This window comes from Borostomias antarcticus (genome assembly GCF_949987555.1).
Source record: "Borostomias antarcticus genome assembly, chromosome: 11".
NCBI classification, from domain to species: Eukaryota; Metazoa; Chordata; class Actinopteri; order Stomiiformes; family Stomiidae; genus Borostomias; species Borostomias antarcticus.
In genome coordinates, this window is record NC_140244.1 from 15,645,362 (window position 1) to 15,665,382 (window position 20,021).

A 20,021-nucleotide genomic window follows, 5' to 3' on the forward strand; every position below is an offset into this window, starting at 1 on the left:
CTCCAGGGGCAGCCAGGAGCAGTGGGCAGCCATCGTTAATGCTCTTTGTCAATTGTTTAGAAAGGAGATGGACTTGTAGGACTTGGAGTTCTGGTGGGTAGTAGTACACTGAGTGCCTACGTAAAATGCAATTATTGTAAGTTGCTTTGGATAAGTGTGTCTGCTGAATGACTAATGTAATGTAAGACTGCAGTTTATCTATTGCTAAACTGTATGTTATAGAACGATACCACCTTGTGGTAAACTGTTGTATTACATTAGAGATACTGTATCAATTTTCATCAAACCAACAGCTATTGAACATTACTAAAGAGTAAAAAAGAGATCACCAGTTTAACATTCTTTTAATCACACATTTTATATGAAATTAAAGAAATGTCAGTTTGAGGAGCTAACATTCTGTTGAAATAATCAACTAAACTTCAACATATTATGACTGTTATTCCTCCAAGATACAAAATGTTTCTACAAGTATTACACTTCAGTATTAACATAGACTAAATAGTAGGTAGATAAGTAGGTGATGCAAATAGCAGTGAATATTCTTCTGTCCTGCCTCTTGGACCAATCATGACCATATTTTCATTATGAGAGGTTACATTAAGACCTGTTTATAGTCAGGGCCACGTCCTTGTTTGCCAGTCTGGCTGAAATCCTGAACCTCGTCCGCATTCTGCCTCAGCTCTATGATAACATGCATCTCTATGATAACATGCATCTCTATGATCTGCATCTCTATGATCTGTACTGTGATATGTACTGTAACTAAGCACCAGCATCATTTGTTTACATTTAGTGCAACACGTTTCAGAGGCGTCCATGCAGCCAACCAATCAGACTATCTGACCATCTGTCTGTGACCTTGCAAAATGATGGTGCAATACCCCAATCAGACATTTTTAAAAAGTTTGAAGAAAAAAAAAAAAAGTGTGATGTCATGATGACACCTGTCTTGTCCTTTACTCCTCCGTGACTTCCTTAGTGATGCATTGTGTAGCAACAAGATAGAACAGACCATATACAGGTATACTGAGCGGGATTCCTCCTGTCTGAACCAGACTGAGACGAGGCCCAGCTCTGCCTTCTCTGTGGTGGGACTGAGCACATGGGAGAGACGGTTTGTGTGCGTGGTGGGGAGTGGGGACCGGACCAGACTAGACCAGCCTGCCTCGGGTGACAGGAGAGGGCAGCTCAGGACTGGGACGTGACAGCAGACCCTACAGGCGAAGCCATTGCTGTCGTTGCCATGTTAACAGGGTTAGGCGGGGCCTCGGTGGGACGGGGGGCGGGCTTGGTGATCGTCATGGGGATGAAGATGTTGGAGGCGGAGTGTTCTCTCAGGTACTCTCCTCCCTTCTCCTCGTAGTCCTGCCTGCTGATCCAGCCCTCCCCCCCCCCAGGAGGGTGCTGTAGGGCCCAGTCCCGCGCCCCGTACCACGCATCCAGTGCTGGGCGCGACGCCAGGGTCACCTGGGGGAGAGCAGAGAGGCTGTTTATTACTGCTATCCTGGCAAGACCTTTCTGAAAGAGATGTAACCCTCCTGGTTAAATAATATAATGAATAATATAATTGATGATCATTCCATACTGAGGAATGTTTATGATCAATCCATACTGAGGCATGTTTATGACCATTCCATACTGAGGCATGTTACCACAGTAGCATGTCTATCCAGTGTTATGGCATGTTGTTCTACCACTAGTAATCCTGTCATCACTCTAGGGCCAATTCATAGTGAACACAAGCTACGCTAGCGCGAGCTACGCAAGGTGATGTTGACGCGTCCTTGCGTAGCAATGTGTGTCGTGAAGAAATGTGTAACTTTACGCGAGCGCAAGTGCTATTTCACACAAACGGATAGGGGCGCTGACGCAAGGCAGTGACCCCAGCGCGAGTGAACCACTTGCATAGAGCCGCGTTCACAGCTGCATCAGCGTAGCTTGCGTTGACTATGAACCAGGACGCCCGTCACGCACAGCGACCGTACCGTAACGTAACATAACATACGAGCCGTTATGGAATGTATGACTTCACTGCAATGAGAGTGCTCAAACATCCACCGTACCGTACCGTAACATACCGTAACGTAACATACAGAATGCTAGAGTTTAGATTTTCTACGTTTTGACGGTAGCTGTCCAAGGCCGTCAATGCATTGAAATAAAGAGAAATAACATTGATTTTGTATGTTTTCCGAGTCTATATGGCTACCACTATTTCAGAATCATCTCTTTGAGCTATTTAGAAATGCAATAGGCGATACAGGCTATCTTCCAGATTGTATTAGCATATTGAAACATATTTGCGCATGTAGGCCTATATTCTCCATTTAATAATAATAATAATGTTATTAATAATTACATTGTGATATTCCCACTCTTTCTTTCTTTCTTTCTTTTTATTCTCCTCAGTATTTTGGCCCTTAACTACTTCTTCATACTTTGTGCTAGAAACTTCATTCAAACTTTAAAATGTTCATCGTCTTTAGCTGTTTCCCGGATGTATTCAGATTTTTGATATTTTTTTTATAGTTTTTTAGTAATTTAACTTTTAATAGTAATAGTAATTTTTGTGCCATTGAAACTGCTGGTGGAATGTTCAGTATCATTATGTTTTTAGAGTGGTGGCAGCTGTTGCTTTGAAAATATTCACACATTTTGTAAACTGCTGGCACTCCTACAGTTTGGAAGCTCACAAAAATATTATACATCAAATAATTCACACAACTGTGCTGATTCACACAATGTAAGTATCTAAGCTATGTGACTTATAGTTTTCACGGTATGACGATTTGTTCGACAAATGCGCTCCCCATTGAAAGGTATGGAGCCGCACTAACTTTTGAGCTGCTAATTTTGCATTTTTACACTTTTTCTAACTTGTCGCCATGCCTACAGTTTTAACAGCTCATACACATATTATACATCAAAACGTTCACACAACTGTGCTGATTCGTACAATGTAGGAATCTAAGCTGTGTGACTTACCGTTTTTGAGGTATGACGATTTGTTCGGCAACTGCGCTCCCCATTTAAACGTATGGAGCCGCACTAACTTTTGAGCTGCTAATTTTGCATTTTTACCCTTTTTATAACTTGTCGCCATGCCTACAGTGTTAAAGCTATACAGACATATTATACATAGAAATGTTCTGCAAGTTCTCAGAATTCCTATGGTGTCAATATATAAGCGGTAACATTTATCGAGCCTCGCCATCACGCCACTATTCACGCCACAGAACCCACTTTTCAGCCCCTGAGTGGGCTGGAGACACAGTCTTCAATGGTGGATGCATGGAAATTGCCCAGAGGTCACTGTACTGTCCCCGACTAGCTGTGACCCAAGGGGGTGGAGCCTAACCAGCACGCCACTATCCACGCCACAGGGCCCCACAACTCAGCCCCTGAGTGGGCTTGAGACACATGGTCTTCACCGGTGCTGGCGGGTAGGTGGCCCGGAGAGGGGGACACTGTCCCCGACCAGCTCTGACCTGAGGGGGCGGAGTCTCGCCACCACACCACTGTCCACACCACGGACCTGACAATTCAGCCCCTGAGTGGGCTAGAGACGCTGGGTGCATGGAGATTGCCTGGTCCGTAGTAGTACTAGCAGTAGCTGTTACATACAGCTGCAGCAGCTAGCCCACCTAACATTTTCTGCAGGAAATGTACTTTCTAGTTTGATAATACTATTAATAATACATATTAATCCGTAGCCGCTAACTTCATGAGTAGGTTCAAGCCATCCAAGGTCATCCTGGGAGTAACGTCAATCACATCTCAAAGTCATGGACGATGAGCGCATTATAGTTGAGAAATACCAATTTCTGTACGACCTAAGAGAAAAATTGTATAAAGATCTCCCAGCAAAGGAGCGGGCATGGGAGGAGATCGGGTCTATTTTTGGACTGTCTGGTAAGTTAACGTTACAGCTTTTAGGCTGTGTGTCCACCCACGAGCTGTATGTAGCTTGTAGTGATTTAAATTGATTCAGCTCCCCTGCATTATAATCATGTCATGATATTGTAATCTTGTAAAAGCTGATCTGCTCATGAGGGATAGTAGTATAAAAAGTCACCACCAGATGTAGCCATCGGGAACGGATGGGTAGAGAAGGGAATATCCCCACTGAATCAGGTTAACGCGGGAAAGCATAAATGTGCACCCAGCCTGAGCATACAGGATGTTTTTTTTCTCTTCTTCCTGCTGAAAGTCCTGGCTTGGTTTCAAGTAGCCTTGGCCAATAGCAGCCAGAGTATAGCGATGAGTATGCAGAGGTTGCATAAAATAGTTGCTCCTTTTCCTGTGGGGGGGGGGGGGTAGTTGAGATGCCGGAAAAGCCCTAGTTTTCCTCTTAAAAAGCAGACAGAGCCCTTCACCCAGGAAGCTGGGAGAGAGGGGGGGGGGGGAAGTGGGGATTCCGGCCGGGCCTTATTTTCTCTCAAATGAGCAGACAGTTACACCCAGGAAGGAGGAGGGGGGGGGGGAGGGGGGGGAGGGGGGGGGGGGGGGACAGGAAGGAAGGTAGGATATGAGATTATTTGCTGAGCCAGCAAAACTAGACATCATTTTGATTGGTGGAAATGTTTGTGATGTATGGAAAATGGGATGTGGTCAAGAGTGGGGGGAAGGGTGTTAAAGATTATAAAAGGTTAATGTAGACAAAGAAAAGGTGTGATCTTCCCGGGGGAATCTCCGTCTTTATGCTATCTTGTTTTTACAAAGAGCAATAAAGTCTTTATCGCATTTGGAAACTTGGTGCCTCGAGCTTTTTCTTCCTTCAAGTCGGACTCTGAAGTTATTTTGAGACTCTGAAACTAATCCGAACTTAGAGTTATTTTCTTGAATTTTGACCCAAGACAGAGTAAATAATCTTTACACGACATTTGGCGAGCCAGCCAGGAGGAGGACGGCAAAAAGGTCACCGAGGAGACCCGGGGGGACCTTCCACGCCAAAACACACACGGGCCCTAAATTACAGAGGTAAGCAGAACCGTTTATAAAATCTGCTGATTTGTGTACGTGTGTTTGACGTGGTCGAGATCCGCCCGGGCTAACAGGTACCTTAAATGCCCCTCTTCAAAGAATCTAGAATAAAATGTTACTCTAAATTGTGTTTATCAAATTTTGATTAAATTAAAACATTGAAGGCACCCAGTATCCTATGTGATCGTTTGTCATTAACCATACTGCATGATTTAGAGGAAATGCATGAGCCTCGGTGCGGATAAAATGAATGAATGATTGCACAAACTAACCGCTTCTGACAAGCCAGAGTCATAAGTTGAAATAGTACAAGATATGTGGATCCCAATCCTAGGGTAGATTTGTACGATTGATACTTTTGAGGAATAAATTAGCCTACTTAGGTTTAAATTCCTCCTCTGACGTTTGGTTAAAAGATTAAAGTGTACATTGTTGACTTCGAAGATAGAAAAAGTTTGAGTAGCTTGTAAGGGCCTGTGTGCCCTACAGTATGCGCTGACGAGGGCCGGTGTGTGTGCTCTTAGAGGAGGCTGCGCGCGGCCGAGAGGGCAATAAATCTGATCAGAGAAAGAGTGTCTGTTTGTACACTTATTTTGGTAGTGTTTGTTTGTACACTTATCTTGTTAGTGTCTGGTTGTACACTTATATAGAAAAAGTTACCTGGTTGAGTAGCTTGTTGGTGTCTGTTTGTACACTTTTATAGAAAAGGCTACCGGTTTAAGTAGCTTGTAAGGGCCTGCGTGCCCTACAGTACGCGCGGACGGGGGCCTGTGTGTGTGTGCTCACAGGAGGCTGCGCGAGGCCGAGAGGGCAATAAATCTGATCAGAGTAAAAAATTGTAAATAAGTGTAAATAGGCATGCCGACGGAGTAAAATAGTATGAGAGTTGAGAATAGAATAATTTTGGGTTGGGGGTTATTTTTCTTTTCCTAAAAAAGTAAAGCGAGTGGTTCTATGATTTAAAACCGAATGTAGTTTGTTAAATAAGTGTTAAAAATTGAGTTCAGGACAGCGAGGCCGTAATTTTACGATCGTAGGGGCCTCAAGACTCAAGCGAGCTGATAAGGGGAGGCAGAGCGAATAGCCCGGCTAGCTCAGAGGCCCGTTAGATTTAATGAGGAAGATTTATAGGACTAAGCGAGCAAAAATAACCGGTGCAGGGCGGTTTAACAAGCCGAGCAATAGACACCATAAGCGAGAACAGGCTTATGAGCGCTATATAAAACTCGAGAGTGGGCACATCATTTGCATCATCGCAGTGTTTTGGGCTCTGGTTATTTTATTACTGTAAGGTTACAGTAAAAGATCTGTGTTGTGCGATAATTTTCTCTGACCCACTCCTCAAAAACTCATACAGGCGAGTTCAGCTCGACACACACACACACGCTTCGCAGCACACACACAGGTTCTCCAGAGCACACGACACACACACACACCACTCATTAAGCCACCCATAAATCACCACACACGCACGAGCGCCTTCCATCTCCATCACACACACCGCACTCACGCACACGCACGCACACACACATACACGCTTACATTCCACACACACACACACGCACGTACACCTCCCACACACACACACACACACACACACACACCCACACAGACACACACACACATACGCACGCACACACACACACACACACACACACACCCACACAGACACACACACACATACGCACGCACACACACACACACACACACACACACCCACACAGACACACACACGCCACACATGCACACACCCTAAATCACCACACGCACGCGCCTAAACACACACACCACATTTCCTGAACGACACACACACACACACATACATACTCGCTTACATTCCACAGACACACACCCACACAGACACACACACACAGACACACACACACATCACACCTTCCACACACACACACACGCACGTACACCTCCCACACACACACACACACACACACACACCCACACAGACACACACACACATACGCACGCACACACACACACACACACACACACACCCACACAGACACACACACACTTACGCACGCACACACACACACACACACACACACACCCACACAGACACACACACACACGCACACACCCTAAATCCCCACACGCACGCCTGAACGACACACACACACACACATACATACTCGCTTACATTCCACAGACACACACCCACACAGACACACACACACATACGCACGCACACACACACACACACACACACACACACCCACACAGACACACACACACATCACACCTTCCACACACACACACACGCACGCACACCTCCCACACACACACACACACACACACACCCACACAGACACACACACACATACGCACGCACACACACACACACACACACACACCCACACAGACACACACGCACACACATACATACTCGCTTACATTCCACAAACACACACCCACACAGACACACACACACTTACGCACGCACACACACACACACACACACACACACCCACACAGACACACACACACACGCCACACATGCACACACCCTAAATCCCCACACGACACACACACACACACATACATACTCGCTTACATTCCACAGACACACACCCACACAGACACACACACACATACGCACGCACACATACACACACACACACACACACACCCACACAGACACACACACACATCACACCTTCCACACACACACACACGCACGCACACCTCCCACACACACACACACACACACACACCCACACAGACACACACACACATACGCACGCACACACACACACACACACACACACCCACACAGACACACACGCACACACATACATACTCGCTTACATTCCACAAACACACACCCACACAGACACACACACACATACGCACGCACACACACACACACACACACACACACACACACCCACACAGACACACACACATCACACCTTCCACACACACACACACACACACAAACACACAACCACACAAACACAGACACACACACAACCCTCATCACCCGATACACACACTCACCCACGCACGCACACCTTCCATACACACGCACACACACGCACACACCCCGCACTCACAAGGCTAAACACACACACACACACACACACAAACACACACCCACACAGACACACACGCACACACACAACCCTCTGAACGACACACACGCACACACATACATACTCGCTTACATTCCACAAACACACACCCACACAGACACACACACACACACACAACCTTACACGTTTATCCCCACATTAACAAACACACACACAGATACACTTACAATAAGCATATACACACACACTCGCATACACACGCACGCAAACACCCTCACACCGATATACACACACATCCCCAGAGAAACACAAAGCCTCTAGGTAGTCAATCAGGATAAAGAGATATGGGGGCTGCCCAAAGGAAAAAAAGGATTGAGAATGAAAGAGGGCCCTCCGCAGTAGAGATAGTGGTGAAAAAACACCCGACACACAGAAAACAAATATTAAATTATATGGAAAAGTGGCATTCGAGGAACCCATTATGGCCGAAAGAGGGTAGCTTTATGATGGCATGTTGTGACGAGATGGCAATGAACATAAAACATCATAAGGCCAAAGACACCAGCAACAGAAGAACAGGGAAGAGAACAAAAGAAATGGAAGTATTGCAGTGGTTTAGACTAGAGAGAGAAAGACAGAAGTTCATGAAGCAAGCCAAGCAGGAAGCAATAAACAAAGGCATAATAAAAATAAAAGAAGACAATAACACAGGGAGTCAGGAGATAAAACCCACAGCGCCCTTATGGCCTTTTGAACCGCCCCCATATTCAGGTGAACGTAATCCATTCAAAGCAGGGATCTACCCGTCATTAACAGAAGGAGAGGTAGAGGAAGGAAAAGAGGTGGAGGTAAACTGTTCAATGAAAGGAGACTTCACTCTGAAAATACTAGAGGCACCATCAACACCAGTGAAACTAACACAAAAGTCGAAACCAGCTGAAATAGCAGTCAATGATGACACATCTGAAGGCGAAGGGTCACAGGGGGATGAAGACAGACAAAGATACCACTTCATAGAAAAACAACATCAGAAGAAAGGTCAGTCTACATCAAAGACCCCTCTGACCCGTCCCGTTCACAGCGTAGCGTTCAAACCACCGGTCCCGGCACAGCGAGAACCAAGACGGGATGTCCTGAATGAGACAGACCACACACTGCCACAGAGACAAGATGACCTGACTGATTCTCCACAGGAGCCGGGTCATGCAGAAGGCCCAAAAAGGATACAAACAGAGGAGGAGCAAGTCAATGAAGAAATCAATGAGTTAATGGCCGAAGCCGTGCGGAAAACCACCGCACAGCTAAACCGAGCCGAACACCATATAGGAGAGTTGAGCAGAAATCTTAGCCCGTTCAGCCCCAGGCCGGGTCCGGCCAGGGGCCCACGACATCGTCATAAGGGGGCGGGGCTACACCCCGACACACAGGGGAAAATGACGGTGAAACTAACAGGTACAATGACACCAACGCAGCCAAATGAGAGGATGCAGCAGGATTCCGAAGAAGAAGAGGAACAGTTGGAGACCACCCAGCCCCGGAGAAAGAAGGGGGGAGAGAACAGACAGGGCTGGGAAAGAGATGAAGGAAGACGATTGACACGAAGCAGGAATGATCCTGACACACACACACACGGCTCAGCAGAGACAATCTATCCACTAGTAGTTAAGGGACAGGGACAAGCAGCATCATATATTCCCTGGGCGTTCATGGATATGATCGGGCTCGCGTCCAGATTACCAGCCCTAACAGATGGAGCTAATAAGTGGGTGTTAACATTGGAAGAAAGCACGGCCGGACTGACTTTGGCATTAGGCGACATAAAAGCTCTATTGATGCATCTCGCAGGGACACAGACCACCGAAGAAATCTTCACAGGAGCAGGCATACCAGGTGTAGTAACCGGAACCCACCACAATGGGGTGGGGTTCGGAGGACATCGCACAATGATATGGGCGGAACTCAGAAAGCATTATCCAGAAAAAATGGACCCCTCCAGACTGGAAGGAGTGAAATTGAAAGATGATGAGTGCCCATCCAAGTTTCTGCATGATTTCCAACGGAAGTGGAGGGATGAGACAGGAAGTGCCTGGAACATAAATCTCACCACTCAAAGCCTGTTCAAACTTATGGTGAAAAAAGCCATGACAAATGATATACAGAAAAGATTGGATTGCGTGGTAGGTTTGTTGAAGATGGAATGGCCACTATTCTCAGAACATGTCGTCCATCATGTGAACATCTGCAGAAAAGAAAAACGAGATGCAGAAGAACTGAGCAAACAGCTAACTCACAAACTAACACAGCTGCAATTGGGAGAATTGACCAAGAAGAAGGACAAAGTAAAAACTCAGGCCCCGGTGGTAACAATCACGCCAGCCCAAACCACAGAGGGACCAATGACCCAGGCTCCAGTTGTGCACCAGTCCCAGTCACCACCACGAGAGGGACCCACTCAGGTGGCACCCTGTCCCCCCATCCACGTGCACATCTCCGGCGCAGATATTTACCGCACAATACAGGGGCGAGGAAGACCAATGCAACAAGGAGATAAACCAGGACGCGGGGGATGGAGAGGAGGCCCTCTCACTCAATATAATACAGGGGGCCACCAACCGCAACAACCACGAGACCCACACGCACAAAGAAATCAGGACCAGCGTCAGCAACAATATAGACACGCTCAGTCAACACCAAACCTAGCTGAAAACTCCCCAAGGCGGGGAGAAGAGTGCTGGGGATGCAAAAAATTGGGTCACGTCAGGGGAAACTGCCCAACAAACCCGTGGATGGGTCCTGCTGCAGAATGGGAATAGGGGTGCCCAGAGAAATCCGAGGGGGACACAATGTCACCAATCATCTCTACCAAGCCACATGATGAGCCCACCTTACCTGTCCTGATTCATGGCCAAGAACACACTTTTATGATTGATACAGGAGCGACATATTCATGTATCGGCGGCCACAGGTGCAATTTGCCCCTCTCCAGCTCGTCTATAAAAACTGTAGGTTTCTCTGGGAAAACACAAATAATACCCCTCACTAAGCCGGTCCCAATGTTCATTGCAGGTAAAGAAATCGTGGCACCTTTGTTATATTCAGCTCAAACTCCTGTTAATCTATTAGGAAGAGACATTTTATGCCCTCTAGAAGCCAGCATTATGTGCACACCAGATGGCCTACGTGTCTCGTTCCCAGAACACTCACCAACACGCCTGATGGCCCTTATGACACATCAGGAACACGGAGACACACCTAGGAGCGCGACACCGAAACACATAAACCCACAACCAGTGGTTTACTGGTTACAGTTGACCCCACAGGAGTCAATGCTACAACTGCGCTGGTTAGAATGGGCGCCCTGGGTGCATACGAAAGTGGGAGGAGCCAAAGATCCACAACTACCACTTCACTGCACACTCCTGTACACCACTGAACAAACTCATGAGGACTATGATGCCTGCTGGCGAGAAACAATCAACAAAAAACACTATTCAGTGATCAGTAATGACATTTACGTGGGTCCACAGGGGGCGGCCGCAGCAGTGACGCTCCCAAGCGAGCTCCGAGAATGGTTTCAGGTGCAGGGGTCAACCCCACACATTACATTAATGATAACAGAGGGACATGAGTCTCATGAGTTAGGTCCAATGGTTAAAACAGCGATGCAAATTCCAGAATGGCAGTCGACCCATAACAAACATATTCATGTGTCTCCGGATGCACAATTCCTTAGAATATCCTCCAAAGTTTATGATGTAGGGATAGCAGAGCGAGTCATAGTTACAGCTAGTGCACCAGTAAGCCAAATGCTCACCACAGAAGAACACAACTTATTGGCCCAGGTGCCTCAGTGTTTATGGTCGAGACACAAGACAGATGTAGGGTTTGTGAAGTCAGCGCAACCGATACACATCAAAATAAAAAAAGGAGTGCGATTACCCTATCAAAAGCAATACCCGCTCAAAGAACATGCCATCGTAGGGATAACTTCTACAATTGAAGGCCTGGTGAACGCAGGAGTTCTGGTAAAAGCACAGAGCCCTTGTAATACACCCATTTTTCCAATAAAGAAGCCACACTCTAATGATTATCGATTGGTACATGATTTGAGGGCTGTGAACTCAATTGTGGAGGTCCCCAGTCCGGTCGTTCCCGATCCTCACACCTTACTCTCAAATATCCCTCCTGGAACCAAATGGTACACTGTCATAGATCTATGTTCAGCGTTTTTTAGTGTGCCCATACATCAAGAGTCACAATATCTTTTTGCATTTACATTTCGAAATTCGCAGTACCAGTACACGAGACTACCGCAGGGATTCACTGACAGCCCTGCAGCATTTAATAGAGTACTGGCCCAGGACTTACGAGATTTACAGGTTTCAAGTACAGTGTTACAGTATGTAGATGACCTATTAATCTGCAGTTCCACTAAAGATCAGTGTGAGACAGACTCAATAACAGTACTAACCAGACTAGCAGAAGGAGGTCACAAGGTCAACCAAGATAAGCTACAATTCTGTAAAAACAGTGTAGAATATTTAGGGAGGCAGTTATGTGGTGACAAAAGACAAATAGCTCAGTCACAGATAGAGGCCATAGTGAAGGCCCCTAAACCACACACAACTGGAAATATGCTATCATTTTTGGGCATGACGGGATATAGTCGACCATGGATCTGTGATTATGCCTCCAAGACGGCACCATTACGAGCTCTCATACGCGCTGCAGGTCAACTAGACCAAAAAAGTCAGCTTCAGTGGACTGAGGAAGCGGATGGGGCGTTTTTGGCTCTAAAAGCCGACCTACAAACATCCCCTGCTTTAGGAAATCCGGATTACACTAAGCCATTTCACCTGTATGTTGCGGAGAGGGCAGGCTATGCAAATGCTGTATTAATGCAAAACACTCCAGCAGGAAAACAACCACTCGCATATTACAGTACTAAGCTCGATAATATTGAGGCAGGGCTGCCTCCGTGCTATCAAGGTTTAGCTGCAGCCTCCTTTGCATTTCAGAAAGCCGCATCAATCACTATGGGGTATCCGGTAATACTATATACGTCACACCAATTACATGCTCTCCTCACTAGTCAGAGATTTGTTTTAACTCATGCCCGATGCACGGGGTATGAGGTAATATTGTCTGCACCTGAACTTACTATCCAGCGGTGTGGAACAGTAAACCCGGCCACCAAAATGGTTTTGCCAACAGATGGTACGACACATGATTGTGTTTTAGCAACCAATACGTTCATGCGTGCACGCGATGATCTACACAACGAACCAATCGCAGCTGACCTCACTCTATTTGTAGATGGTTCATGTTTTCGCGACGAGAAAGGAAATCACGCTGGATATGGTGTGGTGCAATTGAGTGAGGATGAAGAATCTTTTCATGTCATTCAAAGCTTACATTTAGCACAGCCATGCTCTGCTCAATTAGCTGAGATCAAAGCTTTGACAGCTGCATGTAGACTAGGAGCAGGAAAAAAACTCAATGTGTTTACTGATTCACAATATGCGTTTGGAGTGTGCCATATTTACGGAAGTATATGGAAACAAAGAGGATTTCTCAGAGCTGATGGCACAGCCATCACTCACGGTGACGCTATATCCCAATTGTTAGAAGCAATGCTTTTACCTATTGCATTAGCTGTCATTAAGTGCTCAGCACATCAAAAAGCTGACACAGTCATAGCTAGAGGCAACAATAGGGCTGATGAAGCAGCCAAACGAGCCGCAACACGTGATGATGCAATAATAGGTCCGCTTCTAGTAACTGAAGATTTACTGCCACTGATAACCTTACCGTCACTTATACAGGCCCAGGACAAAGCTTCTCCACAGGAAAAGTCTATGTGGCTCAAAAGAGGGGCTCTCCCTCATGCAGCACCAGGCCCACAGACAGGGCTCTGGCGCAGCCTACAGGGGCGTTTTGTAATGCCCAGTGCACTGTTGCATTTTGCAATCAGGGAGGCGCATGGGGCCGCCCATTGCGCCAGGGGGGAGGTTATCAAAACGCTTCAAAAAGTATGGTGGTCACCATATTTGGCAGCCACAGTAGACAGAACGCTGACAGAATGTGAGATTTGCGCCAAATATAATGTCAGAAAAGTCCTTCCAGCACCAATAGCACACATCCCGGTCCCCGATGGGCCATTTCGACATATTTTTTTAGATTACATTGACATGACGCAGAGAATAGGAAGAATGAGGTATATTCTGGTGGTAATCTGTCGTTTCAGCAGGTGGGTGGAGGCAATAGCCACTACTGGACCAGACGCTAGGTCAGTGGCAAAATTCCTATGCAGAGAGGTTTTTCCTCGGTTTGGCATCCCAGACACAATAAGTTCTGATAACGGCCCACATTTTGTGGCAAGTTTAGTCAAAATAGCGTTCAAAATGCTAGGAATCAATCAGAGATTTGGATGTGTTTATCACCCACAGAGTCAGGGAAGCGTGGAACGAGCGAACGGTACTTTAAAAACGAAATTAGCCAAGATAATGCAGGACAGTAGGATGAATTGGATACAGGCTCTGCCGATTGCTCTAATGAGTATGCGAACGTCTACTAACAGAATAACGCATTTAACCCCGCATGAAATGCTTACCGGCCGCCCCATGCCCGTACCGCATGTCCGAGGTCCTGTCGAAGGACCGGCGCTCGAAAAATTGGAAAGGGAGCTGCACAGCTACCTACTGCACCTAACAAAAATCCATAAAGCTGTGTTTCAACAGGTGAAAGGAGCCACAGAAGCAAGAGAAGCAGACATCCCAGAGAACCTGCAGAAAATCACTCCAGGAGACTGGGTGTACGTGAAAGTGTTTAAGAGAAAGTGGGACGAGCCCAGACGAGAAGGCCCATTTAAAGTCCGTCTTGCAACCAGAACAGCCCTAAAAGTTGACGGTAAGAAGTTCTGGTTCCATCTCACTCACTGCTGCAGAGCAGACGACCCAGGCAGGACTATTGAAGCAGATAGAAGAAGAGCAGCGTCACCTGTGGTGTCGGGGGCAGGTGACACCGCCCCGCAGGAACAAAAAGGATACCACGATGGGGACGGCGATGCCTCCCCGCAGGGGGTCAGGCGCTCCCAGAGACTGGGGACAGCCAGAAGAAGGAGTGAAGAAGGCAGAGACATTACAACCAACGGCCCCATCCATTCCGATAGTAGAGGGTCAGCTAGGCGAAGGTCCTCACGTCGTTGAACTCCTATTACTGTCCCCAGTGAGGGCAATAGTAGGACACAAACCTAGTCCAAGGAAAAGGCAGACCATGAAGCAAGTTCAGGAGAGAGATGCCCTAAATTTTGAGGCCCAAGTAGTATGTGGTTTAGGAATATTGATAGTAATAATAACCTTTCTACTAGCAGGAATTTTTGTAATAACCTCACTCCGACAGCATCATGCCACAAAACCGAATGTCCAAACAGTGATAAAACCAGCTCAACAAGCCTATGAAGCCCTGCGTTCAGAACCACCCTATAAACAAAACCACTCAATGAAGGAAGCAGGCATATTAGCTAAGTGTGCTCTGGCCACAGGAGTTATAGCAGCAGGGGAAGGGAGGCTGACACTAGGGAAAGAAATACAGTTAATATACGCTAAACGTTCCACACATACGGAAGCACTGACCATGGACATGAATAGAACCAGAATCTATAGCAATTCAGTAAAAAGCAGATGCGATGAGACAGGGATGACGACAATCTGGGTGATTTGTTTGAAAAATCACTGCAGGGATACAAAAACCGGAAGGATAATGATAAAAAACAGGGCAGAAGGAATGATAAAACTGGTCTCAGCAGGCAGTAGAAAGAAGAGGGATGTGTTAGGATCAATCCCACACAGGTTCAACAGACTGAAAACGTCACAGTGGCGGGCCAATATGTTCTACCAGTGGCTAAACTTCTCCGCCAGACAAGTGAGTAACGAGACCTGTGTAGCCTGTTATAATGCCAAACGGCTGCCCAGCATAAGGCCCATTCCGGGAAGCCAGATAGGGGACTGTCGATGGATAAGGAGGTGTTTCGCGCCCTGCGCTATGTTTTTGGCAGGTACTCATAACCCAAAACTAAACAACAAAGGATGGAGTGAAGATAAACGAGTGTGCCCAGAAAGGTTGAATCTAACATCTCCAGCAGACGAATTCCCACTGCCACCAATAATAGACATTCCATCAAACATGGTATTTCCATTTTGCATAGTAAGAGGAGCAAAATTGCAAAGAATAGTCACCCGTAACAGTCCAGAGTTACATGATCCAGGAGGGCTAGTGCAGTGCATAAACACTACGATAAATCTTAAAAAAAAGGACGGAACAAACAAAACGGAGTACATAAAATTATGTAACACTACAAGCAAAGCTAAATTTCAGTGCCAACAGTTGGTGGCAAATGGAGGAAGGGTGATTTATGCACTAACAGATACTAAAATTCGGCGGTACGCGACCCCAGACTACTCTAAAGGGACTCTCCCGCTAGCAGATATGTTCTGGATATGTGAGCAGGATGAACATCTGCAAACCCACCTTCCAAGCCAGTGGACAGGAATCTGTGCCCCTACAATGTTAACAGGAAAAGTGACCATCCTAGCCGCATCAGCTTTAATTGGAGGGAGGGCGAAAAGGGACATAGATCAAAAGGGGAAAGCAGAGGACAAGGTATACGTTGCCTGGAACCAGGAACCGCACAACGTGCCCACCGATCATTTAGCAATAAGTAACGCATGGATAATCTCCGGGCAAATAGCAGGGTCCGTGCCCATGTATGGACAGATAATTAATGCACAATACCTTGCACGCAATAGCAGGTGGATCAATTACTTATGGTATAACCAACAAAGATTTATTAATTTCACCATACGGGCCCTCGAGGGCGTAAAAGAGCAATTACATGCCGTCTCACTTATGGCCCTGCAGAATAGGTTTGTCATAGAAACACTTTTAGCAGAAGATCAAAATGTCTGTCAATTAATTGGTGACGAATGTTGTGTTGAAATACCCATGCATTCAGGAGAAGGAGGGAACCTCACAATGGTCCTATCTAAGTTAAAACTGCTGAGAGAGGAACATGTAATCAATTCCAACTGGAGCACGAAAACGAATGAATGGTGGGATTGGCTCAAAAGCCTTTCCTGGAGTAAAGTCCTGAGAGGAATAGGGATTATGGTGGCATGTATTATTTTAATAATACTAATTACGGCATGTTGTGTAGTACCAGTAGCAAGCTTGGCGTTAAAACGAATATCAAAAGCAGCCATTGGGCAGTTCGTGGTACAGGCGGAACTACAAGAGGTTAGGAGGGAAGCTGAGAACCAAATAGACCAACTGTCAGAAAACAACCCCTATGAAAACGACCCCTACGAAAACCACCCCTATGAAAACCATAATGTTTATATAGCCATGGAAGGGCTTAGCCGTTGTTAAAACAAGCAGCCACTAACCCATATGATGGATATTTCAGTGTATGAATGATAACAGCCATCTAATTTTGATATTATGTTACTAGATGAACATGGAAGGAGGGACATTCTGGACGGACAACGATGAACGCCCCCTACATCCCCACGATCAGACCGTACCCCTACCTAGTCTTCTGCCCCCACCACCAGGGGAGGAAAGCCTCCAGCAAGTAGTACCCCAGGTTTTACCGTACCCCGTCACCCTGTACCACAGCCCTCAACCGATAGAGAATATAGTACACTCCACATCCATATCTAATTCCCAGCCCCTGGGGAATCAACAGTTCAGGCAGCCCCTAGGACCCTTAAGGCCAGTCCAGTATCCCAGAGGTCAGGATGAGACCCAGGGGGTCATGCCCGGAGGGCTAGATGAGATGCCCCGATTAGAGATAGAAGCAGCATACGCCATGGGCCTACTTCATAACACCCCCACAGGTCAAGCAGTCTGGCAGGGAGATGCAGGGGGTCCAGGACCGGCTGGTCCGCCCCCCTACCCGAGGGGACCGGCTGGTCCGCCCCCCTACCCGAGGGGACCGAGGACCCCGCCCCCCTACCAGACGGCGCCGATGACCCCGGGACCGGCTGGTCCGCCCCCCTACCCGAGGGGACCGATGACCCCGAGCCCCTACCAGACGGCGACGATGACCCCGAGCCCCTACCAGACGGCGCCGATGACCCCGAGCCCCTACCAGACGGCGCCGATGACCCCGAGACCCACTGAGCCGACAGCCCCCTACCAGAGTATGCCGAGTCCAGGACCCAGCAGAAACCCCGCCTTCGAAACACCTGGATCAGCCTTCAGGAGACACCAAGCGACAACCTGGCCATCCACTACACCAGCTAATTCACCCACCGGGGTCAAAACCCGGTCATCAAGGATGACTCCCGCCCCTCAAAAGGAATTCCCAGGTGCCATTAGCACCATCAAGGGGAGAGTAGACGCCTCGCCCCGAGTGGTGCCCCAAAGCCCGTTCAGTCCCGTCGAGGTGGAGCCGCTGGCCACACCCCCAGAGCGCTCCAGGTCACGCAATTGGTCAGCGAATAACAGCTACATCTCCTCAGAGGAGAACATGGATCTGTCTTGGTTTCCCTGCACCCCCAGCACAACGGAGCGCCTGGCTAGAATGCCCTTGCCCAGGTTCAAAAATCTTGTTGATAAACTGCCCGCCCGTCAGGATAAATCAGAGCTGCGCCGTCTGCGCCGTATGGGCCAGAGTCGCATCAGGTATCATCAGAATCAGGCTGTCCCCACAATGACGCCCAGGAGGGGACTCAGCACTAGGCAGATAGTCGAGGAAAACCGCCATTACTTGTTCGCCCTCATCGCCGGAATGGATGCCCTGGGAAGCAGGCTTGACGAGTTGTGTGAGCTGCTGAGGCAAATCCCAGTCGACTACTGAAGAGAGACCCCTGCGTAGGGGGTTATGTGGGATCGATATAACATGTATAATCAAGTGTACCCCACAATAATACTTGTGAAGTGATCTGAAGTAATGTATACCACTGTAGTAAGTAGACTTGGTCACTATGCAATCAACATTATAACCATCAAGAACATAATGTAACTAATGTTCTAGAAATAGTTTTCAGTTTTATTGATGTTTTAAGAACTGTCTTTTTGTATTACTGTATCTGCACTAAAAAGGTGCTGTTCGGCCGTAACTATTTCCAAAAAGAGATAAACAAAATGATGGAGTGCTGTTTGTCTAAGATATAAGTATTAGAACCTCAGTTACATAGGCTTAAGTGGTTTGTAAAGTTTCTCGCAGACAGAGGTATTTTTGTGCACAAGGGCGTTATTATGTTGGGCAATGGTGGGGTTTTTAGGAACTCAAACCCGCGGAACATCCCCTTGTGTTAGTTTAATTTAGGGACATCTGGTAGAAGGTGATTGCTAATAGGTGTAGTAGTTATCCGATTTACCGTGTTCAGTTAACGGTGATGTGGCTTGTACTGTGACACTTTATCATTGTTTTTCCTCTAACTGTGTGCTATACAAACCATACACCCACATAAAGTCTTGTAATATAGCTGAAGATATGTAGAAATAAACTGTGCCGAATTGAGCAGGATCTCTATGGTCAGGAGCCTGATGAAACATGTGTGAGCAAAGGAGGGGAATGTTGTTCAGGTCATCCAGCCATAAAGAGCTGCGTATACGTGCGGTCTATAACCGTACTCTCATATCTATGTGTTGTTGTTTATGTTGAATTATTTAATCAGTAATATTGGAAATGTTGGGTCTGAATGTGACTAACTATTATTGTCACATAGGAGGGATTGTAGTGATTTAAATTGATTCAGCTCCCCTGCATTATAATCATGTCATGATATTGTAATCTTGTAAAAGCTGATCTGCTCATGAGGGATAGTAGTATAAAAAGTCACCACCAGATGTAGCCATCGGGAACGGATGGGTAGAGAAGGGAATATCCCCACTGAATCAGGTTAACGCGGGAAAGCATAAATGTGCACCCAGCCTGAGCATACAGGATGTTTTTTTTCTCTTCTTCCTGCTGAAAGT

The 20,021-nt window shown here is 46.9% G+C and overlaps 1 protein-coding gene across 1 annotated transcript in view; it reads right to left on the minus strand.

Annotated features, from left to right (window-relative positions):
* Positions 1-383: 383 nt before the first annotated feature.
* The window catches only part of actr5 (actin related protein 5), a gene marked incomplete at its 5' end in the record, with an annotated part of 75,458 nt that continues 55,820 nt past the window's right edge, over positions 384-20,021 (minus strand). Inside the window, one exon of the mRNA XM_084445300.1 lies at positions 384-1,470. Within this exon, the coding sequence (XP_084301426.1) occupies positions 1,192-1,470 (279 nt within the window). The 3' untranslated portion in view covers positions 384-1,191. The remainder of the gene's footprint in view (positions 1,471-20,021) is intronic.